At 45.4% G+C, this 20459-nt stretch overlaps 1 protein-coding gene across 2 annotated transcripts; it reads right to left on the reverse strand.

Annotated features, from left to right (window-relative positions):
* On the reverse strand, positions 1-20449 carry mmp23bb (matrix metallopeptidase 23bb). 2 transcript variants are annotated; one of them, XM_055645798.1, is made up of 8 exons: positions 20076-20448; positions 16420-16562; positions 15220-15356; positions 9552-9719; positions 7132-7296; positions 4975-5085; positions 2907-3036; positions 1-2327 (listed from the first exon to the last, which is right to left on the reverse strand). In XM_055645798.1, the coding sequence occupies exons 1-8, from the start codon at positions 20202-20204 to the stop codon at positions 2078-2080; spliced, it is 1233 nt and encodes a 410-aa protein (XP_055501773.1). In that variant the 5' UTR covers positions 20205-20448; the 3' UTR covers positions 1-2077. The 2 variants fall into 2 exon arrangements, with proteins under 2 accessions (XP_055501773.1, XP_055501774.1); XM_055645799.1 differs by lacking the exon at positions 7132-7296 and having other exon boundaries at positions 20076-20449.
* Between the last annotated feature and the right edge of the window lie 10 nt (positions 20450-20459).

Genomic DNA, 20459 nt, shown 5'->3' on the forward strand with positions numbered 1-20459 from the left:
TTATTTTTAAGATTTAAACTGTGATTATATTGTTACTTAAACTTCCAATGTAGGTTTTCCTGCATTCCAAACCCAGGCTGATTCCTTCAGTATTGGGTAGTGTTGTATTGTTGGGGATGCTGGCTTTACAACAGGCACAGAGTTTGGGCGACATAGTGACACAGCGGTAGAGTTGCTGCCTTACAGAGCAAGAGACCCAAGTTCAATCCTGACTACAGGTGCTATCTGTATGGAGTTTGTATGTTCACCCCGTGGCCATGTGGGTTTTCCCCGGGAGCTCTGGTTTCCTCCCACACTCCAAAGACGTGCAGGTTTGTAGGTTAATTGGCTTCTGTAAAATTGTAAATTGTTCCTAGTGTGCAGGATAGAACTAGTGTACGGGATGATCGTTGGTCGGTGTGGGCTCAGTGGGCTGAAGGGCCTTGTACCACGCTGTATCTCTAAACTAAACTATCCACTACACCAGATGCATAAACAAATATTCTGACTTTGAAATGGCCAAGGATGTTTCTCTGTTTTAACAAACGATTAAACGGCTGATATCAAATGCTCCCATCCAGCCAACAAATCCAATAATGGTCTAATAATGCCCCATCACCTTGGGGCTCCTTGAGTTTTCCTGATGGTCACTTCTGTCCAATGACTATGTCGACCTTTACAAGAAATACATTGACGCTGGAAGTGGCTTTGACAGGTAGAACGTTTAATTGGCATCAATAACGTCAGGAATAAATGAATTAGACGGTAAGGAAAGCCATGGGGAGACATCAAACGTGTAGCTCTTTGTTGATGAGGTGGCAGAAGCCCAAATATTTCTTCTCTCATTTAATGCATCAACTCTGCAGAGTATTGAACTAGAAATGAGCATTTATGCCACAATTGTTGGCACTGAAATGTTTAACTAATAACTGTTTAGTGCCACAAGGCAACAGGAGTGAATTTAATCATCTTATGAGAGAACCTAGTGAAACCTCCAATGATTTCTGGATGTCTAAGTATCAAAAAGAATGGATCGACTGGGCTTATAATCACTGGAATTTAGAAGGATGAGAAAGGATCTTGTAGAAACATATAAGATTCTTAAGGGAATGGACAGGCTAGATGCAGGGAAAATGTTCCCCATGTTGGGGGAGTCCAGAACCAGGGGTCACAGATTAAGAATAAGGGGTAGGCCATTTAGGACTGAGATGGGGAAAAACTGTTTCACCCAGAGAGTTGTGGATCTGTGGAATACTCTGCCACAGAAGGCAGTGGGGGGCAATCACTGAATGTTTTCAAGAGAGAGTTAGATGTACTGTGGCTCTTAGGGCTAATGGAATCAAGGGATATGGGGAAAAAGCAGGAAGTGGGTATTGATTTTAGACAATAGACAATAGATAATAGACAATAGGTGCAGGTGTAAGCCATTTGGCCCTTCGAGCCAGCACCGTCATTCAATGTGATCATGGCTGATCATCCCCAATCAATAGCCCGTTCCTGCCTTCTCCCCATATCCCCTGACTCTGCTATTTTAAGAGCCATATCTAGCTCTCTCTTGAAAGCATCCAGAGAACTTGCCTCCACCGCCCTCTGAGGCAGATAATTCCACAGACTCAGCCATGCTCATATTGAATGGCGGTGCTGGCTAGAAAGGCCGAATGGCCTTCTCCTGCACCTATTTTTTTACGTTTCTATGTTTCCAAAAAGGACATTAAAAGTGTTTCAGGTTCAATGGTTCTTTTTCGTTTTAGTTGTTAGAGATACGGCGCGGAAACAGCCTTTCGGCCCACCGTGTTTGTGCCGACCAGCGATCCCTGTTACACTAGCACACACTACAAACAATTTTTTTAACATTTTTATTGAAGCCAGTTAACTTCCAAACAGTACATCTTTGGAATGTGGGTGGAAACTGGAGCACTTGGACAAAACCCATGTGGTCACAGGGTGAACATACTAACTCCGCACAGACTGATCGTGTCGACATGATTGAATCCAGGTCTCTGGTGCCATGAAGCAGCCACCCTACAGTGAAGGCGCCACTGTGCCACCCATTAACATGGAAGGGCGAATAGCCTCTTTCCATGCTGCATCTTGAAACTTACAATGGATTGGGTTGATCTGGGATGCCGTGTCCTCGATGCGAGTTGGTGTTCTGTGGGTCATCGCTATTATTGTCATCCTTGACCCTGATCCACCAGGAATTGGCTTGGATGGTCTTGGTCTTGCGTTGCACTTGGCAAGTGTACAGTCCCTCATTGTACTCGTTTGCCACTATGCTGAGGCCTTGCCCTTTCACCATGAAGTACCCGGGCACGGAATCAGCCAGCAGCTCCCCATCCTTGTACCAGCTGCAAGGGACCAAAACAAAGGGCGTTCATTGCAAGAGCAAGAGGAAGGGTGTACATTTATACAGCAATTTATTGAGCAACTGGAAGTGAAGACAGATATAACATTTAGTTTAATTTAATTTATTATTGTCATGTGTACCCAGGTACACAAAACACCTTTATTGCGTGCTATCCAGTCAGCGGAAAGAATATACATGATTACAATTAAGCTGTCCACAGTGTACAGATACAGTATAAAGATAATAATGTCTTATGCAAGGTAAAGTCCAGTAGTCTCATTAAAGATAGATTAAATATAGTCTGAGGGTATCCAAAGAGGTAGATGGTGGGTCAGGAACACTCTTTAGTTGGCGATATGTTCTTGATTAGTAAGGGTGTCAAAGATTACGGGGCATGGCAGGAGAATGAGGTTGAGAGGGAAAAATAATTCAGTCATGATTGAACGACGGAGTAGACATGATGGGCCAAATGACCTAATTCTGCTTCTATACCTTATGATCTTATGCACTGCTGTTCCGCCAGGTTGCGTGTGGCCTCACTGGCAATGGTGGAGGTCCAGGACAGATTCAATAAACTCACCTGACTTTATGGGAACTCAGTCTCGAGACGGCCTGGCCACAACGGAAGGTCACGATGCGACCTTTGGACACATACTTCATCTTAATGTTCTGAGGGAGTGCCGTGGTTGTAGGCACTGCATCTGGTGGCTCTGGAGGAGAAAGATTAGTGAAAGACAAAATAGTAATTGGGTTATTGATCGGCACGAACAAGATGGGCCGAAGGGCCTGTTTCCATTCTGATTACTGTACGACCACTGATCTTTGTGGGGACATTTTTTGGTTCAACATTCACAGAGTGGCACACTCGCACGGAGGTAGAGTTGCTGCCTCACAGTGCCAGAGACCCAGGTTCAATCCTGACTAGGGGCACTATCTGTGTGGAGTTTGCACCTTCTGCCTGTGAATGTCTGGGTTTTCACCGGGTGCTTTGGTTTCCTTCCACATGTCAAAGACATGCAAGTTTGTAGGTTAATTGTCTTCTGTAAATTGCCCCTAGTGTGTAGGATAGAACTGGTGGGAACGGGTGATCATTGATGGGTGCACACTAGATCGGCTAAAGGGCCCTTTTTCATACTGTGTCTCGAAACTAAACTAAACTAAGCTAAATTAAACTAAAAAAACCCAAGACTTTGGAAATAATTCTTTAGTATTTCATGCTTGAGATTAAAGTGTGGATGAAAAGTGGGTATATACACAAAGCTGTAGACGAGTCTAAACATGTAGGTAGGAACTGCAGATGCTGGTTCCAACCAAAGATAGACACAAAAAGCTGGAGTAACTTAGCGGGTCAGACAGCATCTCTGGAGAAAAGGAATATATGATGTTTCGGGTCGAGACCCTTCTTCAAACTGAGAGTCAGGGGAAAAGGAAACGAGAGATATAGATGGTGATGAAGAGTGATATAGAACAAATGAATGAAAGATGCAAAAAGTAATGATGAATTGAGGTGACGAGTCTGGGTTGAAATGTGGTCGTAGAGTCGGCGAGCAGGAAGAATAATTCTACACTTTTATTGGCAGTAAATAGGGCAGAAAACTTTGAATTAATTTCATTATTACCTGTATCCCTGGAGTCTCAGAACTCAGCAACCGAAGGTTAGAGGGATATGGGTCAACATGGGCCGATGGGTCTAGTATAAATAGGTCTTCTTGGTCGGCATGGCCAGGTTGGACGGAAGGGCCTGCTTCCATGTAGTATGATTCTATGATTATATTTGCTGAATTGATGAAAATAAACCAATTCTCACTGCTGTTCCCGATCATATAACAGGTTAGAATTCTTTAGCAGTGACCTTTTGCCAGGCTTTGTCCTGCCCCCACCTCGCTTTCACCAGCTTTCTCCTCCCTACTACAATCAGATGGGCTGAATGCCCTAATTCTGCTCTGAAGGGGAAGGTCCGGTGAGCCGTAGCCTATAGAGGGAACCTCCCCTGAGGACCAGAGAACTTGAGAGGAAGACGGAGGGAGCCGTAGATAGTGGACACGAGAGCAAGAGCCAGTAAGAGAGTGAACCAGGGTCTTACCTTCTGCTCCCTTAAGGTCGGCTGCGGGAGGCTCCCCCAGGGCACAAAGGCTGGAGGTGGCTGGGCGTGGAGAGGGACGACGGTTCTCTGGATGATCCGGATGGAAGCGATGGCTGGAAGCCCTACAGCAGCTCAGGGCTCTCCTGGATCAGGTGCCGCTCCAGGTGACCGAGCACCAGGAGTGGACTGGACTTTGAAAATGGCGCCAAAACCTGGCAACTCTTGCACACGGTCTCAGTGAACTATTTCCATGCACTTTGTACTAATTGGGGATTTTGCTTAGGTATGGCAATACTTTACTCAACTGCATGTAACTGTATGTACTTTTCACTGTACATGTCATAATAAGGAACCATTGAACCATTAATCGTGTCTTATGGTCTTGTGAGACCGGAGCACCTGGAGGAAACCCACGCGGTCACAGGGGGAATGTGCAAACAGACAGCACCCGAGGTCGGGATCGAAGCAAGGCCTCTGGCTCTGTGAGGCAACGACTCTACCCACTGCGCCACTGTGCCGCCGTGTCTCACTACTGTTGCGTTAACCAGGTTACAATCAAACTCACCAAAGCACAAGTCACACACTTTCGGGCAATGCCTTTTCATGAACGACCGTCGCTGCTCACAGAATCCAACACGGGCCCATGGATCGCAAAGCCTCTTCTTATCAATGCAGCCTAGAATGATGAACAGGCACATTATAGTCGGCACACCATGGCTGCCAGGTGAGGTAGTTGAGGCAGGTAATATAACAGCGTTTAAAAGACACTTGGACAGGTACATGAAGATAGACACAAAAAGCTGGAGTAACTCAGCGGGACAGGAAGCATCTCTGGAGAGAATGAATGGGTGACGTTTCAGGTCAAGACCCTTCTTCAGACTGGTTAGGGATAAGGGAAACGAGAGATATAGACGATGTTGTAGAAAAATAAAGAATAATGAATGAAATATATGCAAAAAGTAATGATGATAAAGGAAACGGGCCATTGTTAACTGTTTGGTAGGTGAGAACGAGAAGCTGGTGCGACTTGGATGAGGGAGGGATAGAGAGAGAGAGGGAATGCCGGGGTTACCTGAAGTTAGAGAATCAATATTCATACCACTGGGCTGTAAGCTCCAATTTGCATTTCGCCTCATTCTGACAATGGAGGAGACCTAGGACAGAAAGGTCTGTGTGGGAATGGGAAGGAGATTTAAAGTGTTTAGCAACCGATGATCAGGTAGGTTCAGGCGGACTGAGCAAAGGTGTTCAGCAAACCAATCGGCCAGTCTACATTTGGTTTCAGTGAAAGATCGTGGATAGGAAAGGTTTAGGGGATATGGGCCAAACGTGGGCAAGGGGGACTAGTACAGATGGGGCAAATTCTTCAGCATGGATGAGTTGGGCTGAAGGGCCCATATCCATGCTGTATGACTTGACTTATTATTTGTTATATATCTGTTATCATGTTTATGGGTCTAAGCACATGAGGTTAGCAAAGATCACCCATGGTCATATTGAAGGGAAGGACTGGATTGTAGAGCTGAGTGGTCTACTCCAGCTCCTATTGATGTTCAGAGGGATCTCATGGTCCAAGTCCTTAACTCTCTGAAAGTGGAAACACAAGCAGATAGAGTGGTAAAGAAAGTGTATGGTGTGCTTGCCTTCATTGGCCCGGGCATTGAGTATAAGAGTCAAGACGTCTTGGTGCAGCTTTATAGGAGTTTGGTCAGGCCACATTTTGGAATATTGCATGTAGTTTGGATCACTCCATTACAGGAAGGATGTGGAGGCTTTGGAAAGGGTGCGGAAGAGGTTTACCAGAATAAAGTGTAAGAAGGAACTGCAGATGCTGGTTTAAACCAAAGATAGACACAAACAGCTGGAGTAACTCAGCAGGACAGGCAGCATCTCCGGAGAGAAGGAATAGGTGATGTTTCAGGTTGAGACCTTTCATCAGACTGATGCCTGGATTAGGGGATATTAGCTACAGGGAGCGGTTGGACAGACTTGGAGATGTTTTCTCATCCACACCGGACGTTGAGGGGAGACCTGATAGAAGTATATAAAATTATGAGAGGCACAGATAGGTTAGAGAGTCAGAACCTTCTTCCTAAGATGAAAATATCGAAGGCAGGAGGGCATAACTTTAAGGTGAGAGGGGCAAAGTCCAATGGAGATGTTTAGGGTAAGCTATTTTTTCACAGAGGGTGGTGAGTGCCTGGAACACACTGCCAGGGATGGTGGTGGAGGCAGATACAATAGTGACATTTAAAATACTTTGGGAATAGGGACATGGATATGCAGGTGATGGAGGGATATGGATCTTGGCATCATGTTCGGCAGAGACATTGAGGGCTGAAGGGCCTGTTGCTGTGCTGTACTATGTTCTATTTTAGTTTGTTTTAGAGATACAGCGTGAAACCAGGCTCTTTGGCTCACCAAGTCCGTGCCGACCAATGATCACCCGTACACTAGTTCTATCCTACATCCCAGGGAAAAGTTACAGAAGCCAATTAATCTATAGGCCCTCACTCTTTGGAATATGGAAGGAAACGGAGCATCCGGAGAAAACCCACGAGGTCACAGGGAGAACGTACAGACAGCACCCGAGATCAAGATGGACCCGAGTTTGTGGCGCTGTGAGGCAGCAACTCTACTGCTGCGCCACTGTGCTTTCTTGGATGCAGCCGGAATTACTGCCAACCATACGCATGCCCATGTTGGCACAAAGTTCACCCACCGTACAGTCTCTGGATGCCCCAGATGTCGTCCTGTGTGATCCGCCGCTGCCCAGTGTACGTCGCATTGGGGTGCATGAGTGCACTCATGTTGCGGGAGTGCATCAGCCCAAGTGCATGTCCAATTTCATGAGCTGCTACCTGCACAAGGTCATTGAGCCAAACACCTGCCAACATCGCAGAATAATCCATTCAAGGAGTTAGCAATTAAACATCAACAACTCTGGGGTGGAGGCAAAGTTTAAACGTCAAAAATACTTTTTAGTTTACTTTGGATTAAATAGATAGGGTAGACAATCAGAACCTTTTCCCACATTGGAAATATCAAATTAAGGTGAAAGCGGAAAAGTTTGAAGAATGTTTCTCTGGGTGCTCTGGTCTCCTCCCACATTCCAAAGACATGGTTAATTGCCTTCTAAATTTTCCCTAATGTGTGGAATGGAACTGTCTAGACCCCATACAGCTTGCTTCTAGTCTGGCATTGTGCAGTGGCCTGCTGCCTCACAGCAACAGACCCAGGTTCAATCCTGACCTTGCGTGCTGCCTGTGTGGAGTTTGCACGTTCTCCCTATGAATGCGTGGGTTACTTCCAGGTGCTCCATATTCCCACCACATCCCAAAGACGTGCGTGATTATAGGTTAAATTGCTACTAGTGTGTAGAGAGTGGATACAACAGTGGGTGATCATCATTGGTTGGCATGGTGGGCCGAAGGGCCTGTTTCCATGATTTATCTTTATACTAAAAACATAACTAAACTGAACTAACCAGTGCACAGCAAGTTCCCACCAGCTGCTATGAATCAAAGGCCAGATACGTCCGTTTTATTGATGTTACTTTTGATTATTAATAACTGGGGTCTGGAACCTGAGGGAATTCCTGCCCTTCATCAGAGTAGAGCCTTGCGATGTAGTTTAGTTTTAAATATACAGCATGGGAACATGCTCTTTGGCCCACTGAGTCCACGCTGACCAGCGATCACCCGTTCACACTGATTCTATGTTATTCCACTTTCAGTACCACTCCTTACACACTGGGGACAATTTACAAAGGGCCAATTAACCTACAAACCCGCACATCTTTGGAATGTGGGAGGAAACCTATGCAGTCACAGGGAACTGGTAGGGAATTGGGTTGAACAGAGGGATCTGGGAATTTGCACAATATAGATAGGGTGGTAAATTTTGGTATGCTAGCCTTTATAAATCAGAGCATTGAGTATAGAAGCTGGGATGTAATGTTAAAATTGTACCCAAATCTGGAGTATGGTGTACTTTGGAATGTGGATGTCAGAGAAGTACCTATGAAGTCACAGGGAGAACTTGCAAACTCCACACACAGACAGCACCCGAGGTCAGAGGAGATTTAGCTAGAATGTTGCCTGGGTTTCAACACTAAGTTAAGAGATAGGTCTGAATAAGTTAGGTCTTTATCTATGGAGCGCAGAAGGTAAGGGGGGACTATAGAGGTCTTTAAAATGATGATCAATCACGGTTTCTCTTCTTTACGCAGAGAGTGGTGGCGGTGTGGAATGAGCTCCCAGTGGAAGTGGTGGAGGCAGGTTCATTAGTATAATTTAAAAATAAATTGGATAGGCATATGGATGAGAAGGGAATGGAGGGTTATGGTACGAATGCAGGCAGGTGGGACTAAGGGGAAAAAATTTGTTCGGCATGGACTTGTAGGGCCGAGATGGCCTGTTTCCGTGCTGTAATTGTTATATGGTTATATGGTTAACTTGCAAACTCCACACAGACAGCACCCGAGGTCAGGATCAATCACGGGTCTCTGGTGCTGTGTGGCAGCGGCTCTACTGCTGCACCACTGTGCGGCCCAGTCTGAAAGGGCAGATAGATCCTTGGTCTAATCTAACATACATCCATGTTCTCCAGAGATGCTGCCTGAACCACTGAGTTACTCCAACACTATGTGTGTTTTCCGTTTGCAGGCAAATGGAAATTTCTCAGGTAAGCACCTTGGATGAGTTGGGCGAAAGGGCCTGTCTCCTTGCTGTGTGAATCTATGACTCTCTTCCATCCCTGCAAGCTGCAGCCGTATCATAACGGCAGACCTGGCTCACCTGCAGCAGATCCATGAACCAGCCCAGAGAGGGAAGCCACGGTGAGGAGGATGGAGGGAGACGGTGGCGGGTGCTGGACAAAAATCCCAGCAAGAAGAACCAGGGGTCTTACATTCTACACCCTCTATGTCGGCTGTGGGAGGCACCCCTGTGGAACAAGGGTTGACGAGGATCATGCAAGGAGTTCTATACTAAATGGGGAATTGTACTTATGTATGGTGATATTCTTGTTGAACTGTATGCAAAAACATTATTTCACTGTACCTTGGTACACATGATAATAAATAAATAATTGGAACAACCCAGCACCCACCGAGTCATTACAAACATCTCGCTGCGTTACCTTGCTTCCAGCTGAATCGAGACTTGCCCAGAATCCAGAACTCGTGATTATCAAAGTGAATCTTGCCGAGGGGGGGCAGGAATGCGTGTGCCAACTCCCCATTGAGTCCGTCGAAGCAGGGGTGAAGCGGGGCAAACCAGCAGTCAGTGTGATTGAACGTGTAAAACCCTGCAACAAATGTACATTTAGATTTTAAACGGAATAGATACACTTCTCTGTGGAAGTTGGGAGGTCATGCTACAGTTATATGAGATATTGATGAGGCCACATTTAGTGTTATTGTATTCAGTTTTAGCCACCATGTTACAGGAAAGATGTTGACACGCTGGAAAGGATACAGAGAAGATTTATGCGGATGTTTCCAGGACTTGAGGGCCTGAGCTATATGGAGAAGCTGAGCAGGCTAGGAGTTTATTCCTTGGAGCTCAGGAGGATGAGGGGTGATCTTATTGAGGTGTACAAAATTATGAGAGGAATAGATTGAGTAAACGCACGGTCTTTTGTCCAGATTAAAGGGCCTGTCCCACTTTGGCGATTTTTAGGCAACTGCCAGTGACTGTCCCACTCATAGCGGGACGCCGCAAAACTGGCGTCTCTGGACACCACCTACGACAATGTCGACAACAAGCTACCACCTAGTCAACGTCAGGCTACGACAAGCTACATTAACCGGCGACACAATTCCTCGGGACTTAGGACGTCCACCTATGACCACACCTACGACAACCTACGACCACACCTACGACCACACCTACGACAACCTACAACATCAACTTACGTCCACCCGCAACAAGATATGACACGCTACGACCCTGTCGGCGACAACTGAAGACAATTCAGTCGCCGGTACGTGTCGCCGGTTGACGTGGGTGATCGCCAATGGAATTCACCGAAGTCAGCACCTGGCAACAACCAAAGTCACCTGGCGACTACCTACGACAGGGGAAGACAGGCAACGTCAAGCCCACTGTCGCCGAAAGGTTTTGAACATTTCAAAATCCAGTGGCGACAGGAAAAACGTTACGGCACTTGAGGAGACAACTCACGACAATACAGGCGTCACCCAGCGACCATGTGGCGACAGCCTATTTTCTGGCTATCGCCGAAAAAATGGCCTAAGTGGGCCTTAAGGGAATCGAGAAGCAGAGGGTGTAGGTTTAAGGAGGGAAAGATTTAATAGGAAGCTGTGAAAACATTTTGTGTAAAAAAACTTTTTTTACACAAAATGTGGTTGGTGTATGAAAAAAACTGCTAGACGAGGTAATTGAGGCAGGTGATATCGCAACATTTAAGAGGCATTTAGATAGGTACATGGATAGGATAGGTTTAGTGGGATATGTCAGGCAGGTGGGACTAGTGTAGATGGGACATGTTGGTCGGTGTGGGCAAGTTGGGCCAAAGGGCATATTTATACACTGTATTACTCTAGCTATGACTAGACTGAGATTTCCTTTCAGTACAGGTAGTTCTACTGCAATATGTTTCCATGAGACAAATTGGATATTACGTGGGTGATGAGTTAGGGAGAAACAAGAGACTGTAGAATCTGGAATCTTGAGCAAAAAGCAAAGTGTTGGAGGAACTCAGTGGGCCAGGCTCTGTTGTGGAGCGAATGGACCAGTAACAGTTTGGATCGGGACACTTCCTCAGGTTCCAGGTCCCTCAAGAAATTGGGAGTGTTCTGATCCGAAACGTTGTCTGATCATTTTCCTCCAAATATGTGAGGATTGGTAGGTTGATTGGCCTCTGCAGATTTCCCCCGGTATGTAGTTGAGGGGTAGAAAATGGGAAAGGGAAGTTGAGGAAAATGTCACAAGAATTTGTTTAAATGGAAGGTTTATTGGCCTTTGTGAATTACTCCTTCATGGAGGCAAAGGAGAATTGATGGATGTGAAATTGTCTCAAAGGCAGAATTTAAGGTGAGAGGGTCAAAGTTTAAAGGAGATGTGTGGGGTAAATTTTTTTACAGAAGGTGGTGGGTGCCTGGAACATGCTGCTGGGGGTGGTGGTGGAGGCAGATACGATAGTGGTGTGTCAGGAGCTTTTATATAGGGCACGTGGATATGTGGGGAATGGAGGAAATATGGATCACGTGCAGGCAGGGGAGATTAGTTTAACTTGGCAAATGGTACAGATATGGTGGACCGAAGGGCCTGTTCCTGTGTTGTACTGTACTGTTCTATGGAAATACAAGGAACTGCAGATGCTGGTTTACAAAAAAAAAAGAAGAAATAAAGTGCTGGAGTAACTCAGCGGATCAGGCAGCATCTCTGGAGAAGGCGGATAGGTGAGGTTTCTGGCCGGGATTCTTCTTCAGACTCATGGAGGTAACTGGAAGGGAGACGAGGCAGGACAAAGCCTGACAACTGATAGGTGGCAAAAAGGCACAAGGTGCTGGTGTAACTCACATGGTCAAGTTTAAAGTAGAATCGTGGGGCAATTTGACTGATTCAACATTGAAGAAGGTTCCTGACCCAAAACGTCACCTATCCATTTCCCCCAGCGATGCTGAGTTATCCCATCATTTTGTGTCAGTACTGTTCCATATTTTACGAGAGAGAATCACAACTAAGGGATGGGAATGAGGGGATTGCTGCCCTTGGAGCTAGAACGGAGCTGGCGCGAACCGCTGACAAATAACTGCAAATGCTGGTTAAAACACAGGACACAAATACCAGTTCCTAAAACATCACCTATCCATGTTCTCCAGAGATGCTGCCTGACCTGCTGAGTTACTCCAGCACTTTTATTTTTAACTCTCATCTAAAAGCCATGCACTTTCTCTGCCTCTCACAGTTTTATATACTTGTAACAGGCCTTCCCTCTACTCCTGGTGTTCAATCCAAGTGTGTCCAACTCCCTAATCATCAGTCATCTGGCTTCACAATTCACAGCATCCACTAGGATAGAAAATTGGTTGGCAGACAGGAAACAAAGAGTAGGGATTAACGGGTCCCTTTCAGAATGGCAGGCAGCCGCAAGGCTCGGTGCTGGGACCGCTGCTATTTACAATATAATCAAAATGATTTAGACGAAGGAAAGATTCAAAAGTAACATTAGCAAATTTTATAGTAGATGAAAAATCACAAAGCCCCAGGATAAAGACAGTGTGTAACTGTGAGGAGGTTTTCTATGCTAGTTCATGAGGGCTCTTTAATGCCGCAGGGTGACTTGGACAGCGTGTGGGTTCTAAACCAGGCGTTCACAGGAACCCACTAGAAAACCGATTTAAATTGATTTTAATTTACAGCAAATGCAGTTTTAAAATCATGTTTTATTGTGAATTATGTGTGATAAATGTTGGGGCTATTTAGGTTATCCACTTTGGTATAACTAAAATCAGGAAGGCAGATTACTATGCTAAATGATAACTGGTGTCAAGTTGGGAAAACAGGGGGAAGTGCTACAACGGTATGAAAATCTAACTTTTTATTACTTGGGGTCCTTGTTCAACATGATAACGAACATTTCCTTCATTCTCTAATTTTTAAAATGTTATCTGGTATGTCCAAATTGTCAATGAAAGTAAGCATGCAGGTACAGCAGGCAGTAAAGAAAGCGAATGGCATGTTGGCCTTTATAACAAGAGGAGTTGAGTATTGGAGCAAAGAAGTCATTCTGCAGTTGTACAGGGCCCTAGTGAGACCATACTTGGAGTATTGTGTGCAGTTTTGGTCCCCTAATTTGAGGAAGGACATTCTTGCTATTGAGGTCGTATTGAGGTCGTGCAGCGTAGATTTACACGGTTAATTCCCGGGATGGCGGGACTGTCATATGCTGAGATAATGGAGCGACGGCTTGTATACTCTGGAGTTTAGAAAGATGAGAGGGTATCTTATAGAAACATATAAGATTATTAAGGGTTTGGACAGGCTAGAGGCAGGAAACATGTTCCCAATGTTGGGGGAGTCCAGAACTAGGGGCCACGGTTTAATAATAAGGGGTAAGCCATTTAGAACAGAGACGAGGAAACATTTTTTGTCACAGAGAGTCGTGAGTCTGGAATTCTCTGCCTCAGGGAGGTGGAGGCCGGTTCTCTGGATACTTTTAAGAGAGAGCTAGATAGTGCTCTTAAAGATAGTGGAGTCAGGGGATATGGATAGAAGGCGGGAATGGCGTACTGATTGGGGATGATCAGCCATGATCACATTGAATGGCGGTGCTGACTCACAGGGCTGAATGGCCTACTCCTGCACCTGTTGTCTATTGTCTCTCTAATCCTTTTGTCTCACACCTTGTGTGTGTTCATCTCTGTCCTTTGTCCAACCATCCCCGTCACCTGGGTTGACCTATGACCTGTCGTGCTTTGAGCTGCCCCTCCTCTCCTCCAGCTTTCTTTCCCCCCCACCCCTGCACTCAGTCTGAGGAAGGGTCCCGACCCGAAACGTCACCCTTCCATGTTCTCCAGAGATGCTGCCTGACTCGCTGAGTTACACTTTGAGTCCTTGTGTGCGATATGGGGATCGAATGCATTGGGTAAGTCACCATCTCCACTGCCAGCCAGTGAAGGATTAATCACCTTGTATTAAGTCAGTCGCTGGGTGAGAAAGCCAAATTTCATTCCTGCTATTTTCCAGGCACTTTTGGACCGGTTAAATCTTTACAGCAATCCACAACTTTATTGCCTTCAATTTGGAATCAAGCTATTGTAGATGGAATTTGAATTAATTTTGCTGGAATATTACTCCAGGCTACTGGGTTTAGTGATAAAACTCCATGGGACTTTTTTCCTTTTTCAGCATAGGAGGCTGAGGGGTGACTTTGTTGAGCTGTACCAGATCACGAGGGGCATGTATAAAGTGAATGCTCAGTCTTTTTACCCAAGGTAGAGGATTCTACAACTAGAGGGCACAGGCTTAAGATGAGAGGGAAGAGTTTTAAGAGGGATCTCAGCGGCAATTTTTCACTCATAAGATAATTCATATCTGGAACGAGGTCGCAGAAGAACTTATAGAAGTGGATACAATTATAACATTTAGTTTATGGGCACAGCAGGGAAACAGGACCTTTGGCCCATCGACTCCACGCCGATCATGTATACACGAGATCCATGTTATCTCACTTTCCCATCTACTCCCCACACACTATGGACTATTTACAGAAGCCAATTACTAATGAGAATAGTCTTTTAGCAGAGTAGGGGAATCAAGAACCACCAGACATGGTATTATGGTGAGAAGGGAAAGATTATATAGGAGTTTGAGGGGCAACTTTTTCCACAGAGGGCGGTGGGTCCATGGAACGAAGAGGAGGAAGTTGAGGCAGGTATTACCACAACATTGAAAATCAGTTGCTATGTCGCTCTTCCAGGGAGATGCTAAATGCATTTCGTTGTCTCTGTACTGTTCACTGACAATGACAATTAAAATTGAATCTGAATCTGAATCTGAATCTGAAAAATATACTTAGACTGTCGCATTGCTAGGACAGGTTTAGAGGAATTTTGGCCAAATCCGGGCAGGTGGAACTAGTGTAGATGGGGCATCTTGGTCAGATTGGGTAAGTTGGGCTGAAGGGCCTGTTCCCATGCTGTATGACTGTGTGATTCAATGACACCATGGGCCTGCATAGTTTCAATAGGCTGAATGGCCTCCTTCTGTCAAACTATGAAGGCAGAGCATGATGTAAAATAGTGGGGAGTATCATGAAGTAGGAGGTTGCAGCGCACCGATTGTGATATCCGCATCCTTGTGTGTTGGGAGCTCGGTGAAGGTGAGAGGTGAAACGTCACTCCACATTACGAAGGCTATCGCGATGGCTTTCCTGGTGTCAGCTTTGTTCAGAGTGCTTGGAAACTTCTCAATCCTGGAGAGACAATGATGGAATCAGTCATTGATTGCATTAGACATTCTCCCTCTGGTCTACTCTATGAGCGGTAGTGTTACTGCCTTACAGCACCAGAGACAGGGGTTTGATCCTGACCATGGGTGCTGCCTGTAGGAAGTGTATGCAGTGCGTTCTCCATGTGACCGCGTGGGTTTTCTCCAGGAGCTCCGGTTTCCTTCCACACTCCAAAGGTGTACAGGTATGTATGTTAATTGGCTTGGTAAAATTGTAAATTGTCCCTAGTGTGTGTTGGATAATGTTAGTGTGCAGGGATCACTGGTTGGTGCGGATTCAGTGGAGTGAAGGGTCTGTTTCCATGCTGTATCTCTAAATTAAACTAATCTACTCTTCCGTCCCAGTCTGGAACTTATCATCAAAGTACAGAAAAAGCCTCTTGGCCAACCTTGTCTATGCCGGATCATTTTGTCTCTCTATTAATCTCTTTTGCCTCCATTAGTCTCCTACAACTTTCCCATTCAAGTACCTGCCCAAGCAGGTACATAGTTAGGTCTTGTTTAGTTTAGAGATACAGCATAGAAACAGACCTGTTGGGCCACTGTGTCCACACTGACCATCGATCAACCGTTTGCACTAATTCCATGTCATCCCTCTTTCTCAACCACTCCATACACACTAAGGGAAATTTACAGAAGCCAATTAACCTACAAACCTACACTTTTTTGGGAATCCAGAGCACCTGGAGAAAACCCACGGGATTTCCAAACACACAGGGTTTGCGTTTCCGACCCAAGTGCGGTCAACACGGAATCGATGGGCCGAAGGGCCACACTGTACCTCTCTACACTCGAAACTCTAAATGTGAACTTGACTTCTCTCCGTTGATGATGCCTAATCTGCCGAATAATGTTGGCATAATCTGTCTTTACCGGATTTCCACACCTGCAGTAGTTCGCTAATAGACTAACGGTTTGACTATCTACTTCCTGTTTGATTTTTCCCACAGCTTTTTGAAGACCAGTTTTGTTTACATCCTGGCAAGTGTACCCCGGGTAAGGTCTACCTAAAGTTCCGGTTCACTTACTTGTAGGTGATGTTGAAATGGTCCCATTTATGGAGCAAGGGGTTAATGGCGTAACGCTTCCTACGCAGCAGAAAGGACTTGGGCAGCTCTTCGGGTGAGGTAGGGATCAGGTAGGACTTCCTGAGTGCGGCACTCCCTCCTTCCTGCAAATGTAAAAATAGTTTGTGACAATTAAGTATCATTCATTCTGACATTCATGCATGTAATCGACATGATGCAGTTAGAAAGACGTTCTCAGTGTTACGGACTCTGACGTGACTATTCCCAACATTAACTGCTCCAGATTTTCAGCCTTTAATCCACCTTTCCCACCTTTAGTCTACAAGCAGACCACTGTGGGTGCTGGCCCAGCGTGGAAACAAGCCCTTCCCTGGCACTGGGGAACCCGGGTCCCTGGTGCTGTTATGCCCCTGTCCCACTTAGGAAACCTAAACGGAAACCTCTGTAGACTTTGCGCCCCACCCAAGGTTTCCGTGCGGTTCCCCGGGGTTGCAGGTGGTTGCCGGAGGTTGCAGGTAGTGGAAGCAGGTAGGGAGACTGAGAAAAATCTCCGGGAACCGCACGGAAACTTTGGGTGGGGTGCAAAGTCTCCAGAGGCTTCCGTTCAGGATTCCTAAGTGGGACTGGAGCATAAAGCAGCAACTCTACCGCTGCGCCACTGTGCCGCCCCAATCCAGATGGATAGGACACAAAAGCAAGCAGCCATACCATGCCATCATTACAAACAACTAACGTGTCAACATCCCTTGCATGCTCCTGCCGCTCCTTTCCCACCAAATTATATTATAGTCGGAGATTTGAAATCATGTCCAATAATTTGGGTTCTCCTTTTTCACATGAAACCCGCCATTAATCAAACTCACGGCCGCTAATCACGATGAATATAGTGATTAACAGGCCCTTCAGCCCACAACACCTGTGCTGACCATGACGCCATGACCAACTCTTATCTAATTGCACGATCCATATCATTCCATTCCCTGCACATCCATGTGCCTTTCCAAAAGTCTCTTAAACACCACTGTTGTAACTAGCTCCACCACCACCCCTAGCGGCTCGTTTCAGGCACCCACTGCTCCCGTGTAAACAATTTGCCCCGCACATCTCCATTAAACTTTGCCCCTCTCACCTTAAAGCTTTACCCTCTAGTCTGATTTTTCCTGATATCTATAATCTATCCTCAAGGATCCTCACCATCCAGGCCGTGCCCTCTTCTCGCTGCCACCGTCGGGCAGGAGGTACAGAAGCCTGAAGTCCCTCACCACCAGGATCAAGTAGAATTATACAAAATCATGAGAGGAATAGATCGAGTAGATGCACAGCTTTTTACGCAGAGAGGGGAATCGAGGACCAGAGGACATAGGTTCAAGGTGAAGGGGAAAAGATTTAATAGGAATCCGAAGGGTAATGTTTTCACACAGACGGTGGTGCGTGTATGGAACAAGCTGCCGGAGGAGGTAGTTGAGGTTGGGACTATCCCATTGTTTAAGAAACAGTTGGACAGGTACATGGATAGAACAGGTTTGGAGGGTTATGGACCAAATGCAGGCAAGTGGAACTATGGTAGATGGGACATTGTTGGCCATTGGTGGGCGAGTTAGGCCGAAGGGCTTGTTTCTGCACTGCATTAATCTGTGACTATACACAAATGCCCTTACTTTCTTGGAAGGTTACAAGAGATTTTACATGTCACTGAATACTCTAACAAACCTCTACAGATGCGCTGTAGAAAGTATCTTGACTAGTTGCATCATGGCCTAGTTCGGCAATTCCAACGCAGAGGAACACAAGAGGCTGCAGAGAGTGGTGGAATCAGCCCAGTCCATCACAGGCACAGCCCTCCCCACCATTGAAAGCATCCAGATGCATTAGGAAGGCAGCATCTATTATCAAAGTTCCCCACCATCCAGGCTGTGCCCTCATCTCACTGCTACCACTGGCCAGGGGGTACAGAAGCCTGAAGTCCCACACCGCCAGGTTCAGGAACAGCTACTCTCCTACAACCATCTTGAACCTACCTGTACAACCCTAATCCTACCTCGACCACGGAACACTACAGACCACCTCTTGCATTACCGTCGACGTATTTATTTTTCCCGATTGTGTGTTGCAATAATGTCTGGTTTTTCTGCAGTGCCTTCATGCTATAGGAATTTGAACGTGTAATTTAGATATGGTTTAGTTTAGTTTAGAGATACAGCATGGAACCAGGCCCGAGTGCACACTGACCATCGATCACCTGTTCACACTAGATTTACAGTATGTTATCCCACTCCCTACACATTACAGACATTTACAGAGGGCTAATTCACCTACAAGCCCCCATGTTTTAGGGATGTGGGAGGAATTTCTGTGCTTATCATGAAGCAAATCTCCTCTGCCTGCACATGATCCATATCCCTCCATTTCCATGTGCCTATCTAAAACCCACACGGCCACAGGGAGAATGTGTAAACTCATCAAACAGACAGCACCCGAGGCCAGGATCGAACCCGGGGCTCTGGTGCTGTGAGGCAGCAGCTCTACCTGCTGTGCCGCTGTTCTACCCCAAATGTAGGTATAATTAGTTTGCTTGTATTTGTCTGGGTGTCTGTGCCTGTGATGCTGCTGCAAGCAAGGTTTTCATTGCACCCGTACCTCACCGTACTTGTGCAGATGACAATAAACTCAACTTGGTTTGACTTAGCGTTGTCTGTAATTACGCTAGCTATGTGTAGGAAGGAACTGCAGATGCTGGTTTACACTGAAGGTAGACACAAAGTGCTGGAGTAACTCAGCGAGTCAGGCAGCATCTCTGGAAAAAATGAAGAGGTGACATTTTGCTCCCCCTCCTATCCGTTGTCCTACCTCACCCATCCTGTGTCGTGCCCAAATTGGGAAGAGGATCCGCGCTCTGCTCCCTGCTCAGATGATAACTGATTACCAGTCCAACTGCTTTCATTCCACCTTCAAGATCTTTCAAATTAATGAAGACATTCGAGGAAAATATAGTGCCAAAAAAAAAATTGCACATCTCTGATCTTTCTCCAGAGTTTTGCTTGCCTTAACAGTTTATTCCTGCAGTCGATCTTTCTTAGTTGAAAAAAGATTAGTGGAAACCACAGAGAAAATAGTACAATTTCCAGAAGGGAAGAATTTATCCTGGTCCCTGAAATAATCAGGAACTAAACATCTTGATCAGATATTACTGCCGAGAATGTTGTAGAAAACTAACAATTGGACACAGTTGAAAACAGGAACTTACTGACAGCTGCACCCGCTAAGTTTCTCAAGCATTTTTGTGTAGCTTCATTAATATGTATCATTTTATGATATATCTTTATTATATATTATTTTTAAAATATATCTTAAACATATCTTTTATATCTTTAATCTTTGTATATCTATATATATATATATATATATAATAGTTACATATCTTTAAAATGTCTTCAATATATCTTTAATATCTTCCTTAATATATATTATTCTATGAAATATCTTTTTATAGCAAGTCAAATATATATCAAAGTAGTTAGACAAGCTTTACAAAAATTGTAAAGTTCCTTAATCTTGATTCTACACCTTTCCCCATGGAAAATATTAACATTTCTCTTTCTGCGGTTTGAATGATGGTTTATTTTCCTGGGCAAATGTTTCTAAAAATTCATTCTTACCACCTCGATCTTCCACGCTGGAAAAGCTTCAACCTGACTGGGGGAGAACGAGAGGTTCCCCAGCCACAGAAACAAAGGCCAGTAGCAAGAAAACGATTCAAAATTAGCTCCTCTGCACCGGTAACTCATTTCCAAAGACTCCTTTCACCGGAGGCTGAGAAACGTCCCTTAAGCAAATGCAAACTTCAAAGATTCGCTTGTAGCTGAGACGATACTCGGTTGAGTCCTCGTTACCAGCGGGATTGCAGCAAGTTGTTGCATATTTCTCTTCTCAGTATTGTTATTACATTTGCAGATATGCCAGAAGTGACTTCGAGCCTGCAAAGGCCAGCCTGTTCTCAGTCTCACCTCTCCAGATTGAAACCAGCTGTAAGAAATCAGAGA

Source organism: Leucoraja erinacea, chromosome 14 (assembly GCF_028641065.1).
Source record: "Leucoraja erinacea ecotype New England chromosome 14, Leri_hhj_1, whole genome shotgun sequence".
In the NCBI taxonomy this organism is placed as follows: Eukaryota; Metazoa; Chordata; class Chondrichthyes; order Rajiformes; family Rajidae; genus Leucoraja; species Leucoraja erinaceus.

Bases quoted from the DNA above. Each gene is read 5' to 3' on its own strand.
- mmp23bb (XM_055645798.1), bottom strand. From the start codon at position 20,204: ATGAGTTACCGGTGCAGAGGAGCTAATTTTGAATCGTTTTCTTGCTAC. The intron at 5,086-7,131 runs GTGGGTGAACTT...TCATCATTCTAG, and splicing joins GGGCATCCAGAGACTGTACG to GCTGCATTGATAAGAAGAGG. The intron at 3,037-4,974 runs GTGAGTTTGATT...TTTCTCCTCCAG, and splicing joins AGTGTGTGACTTGTGCTTTG to AGCCACCAGATGCAGTGCCT.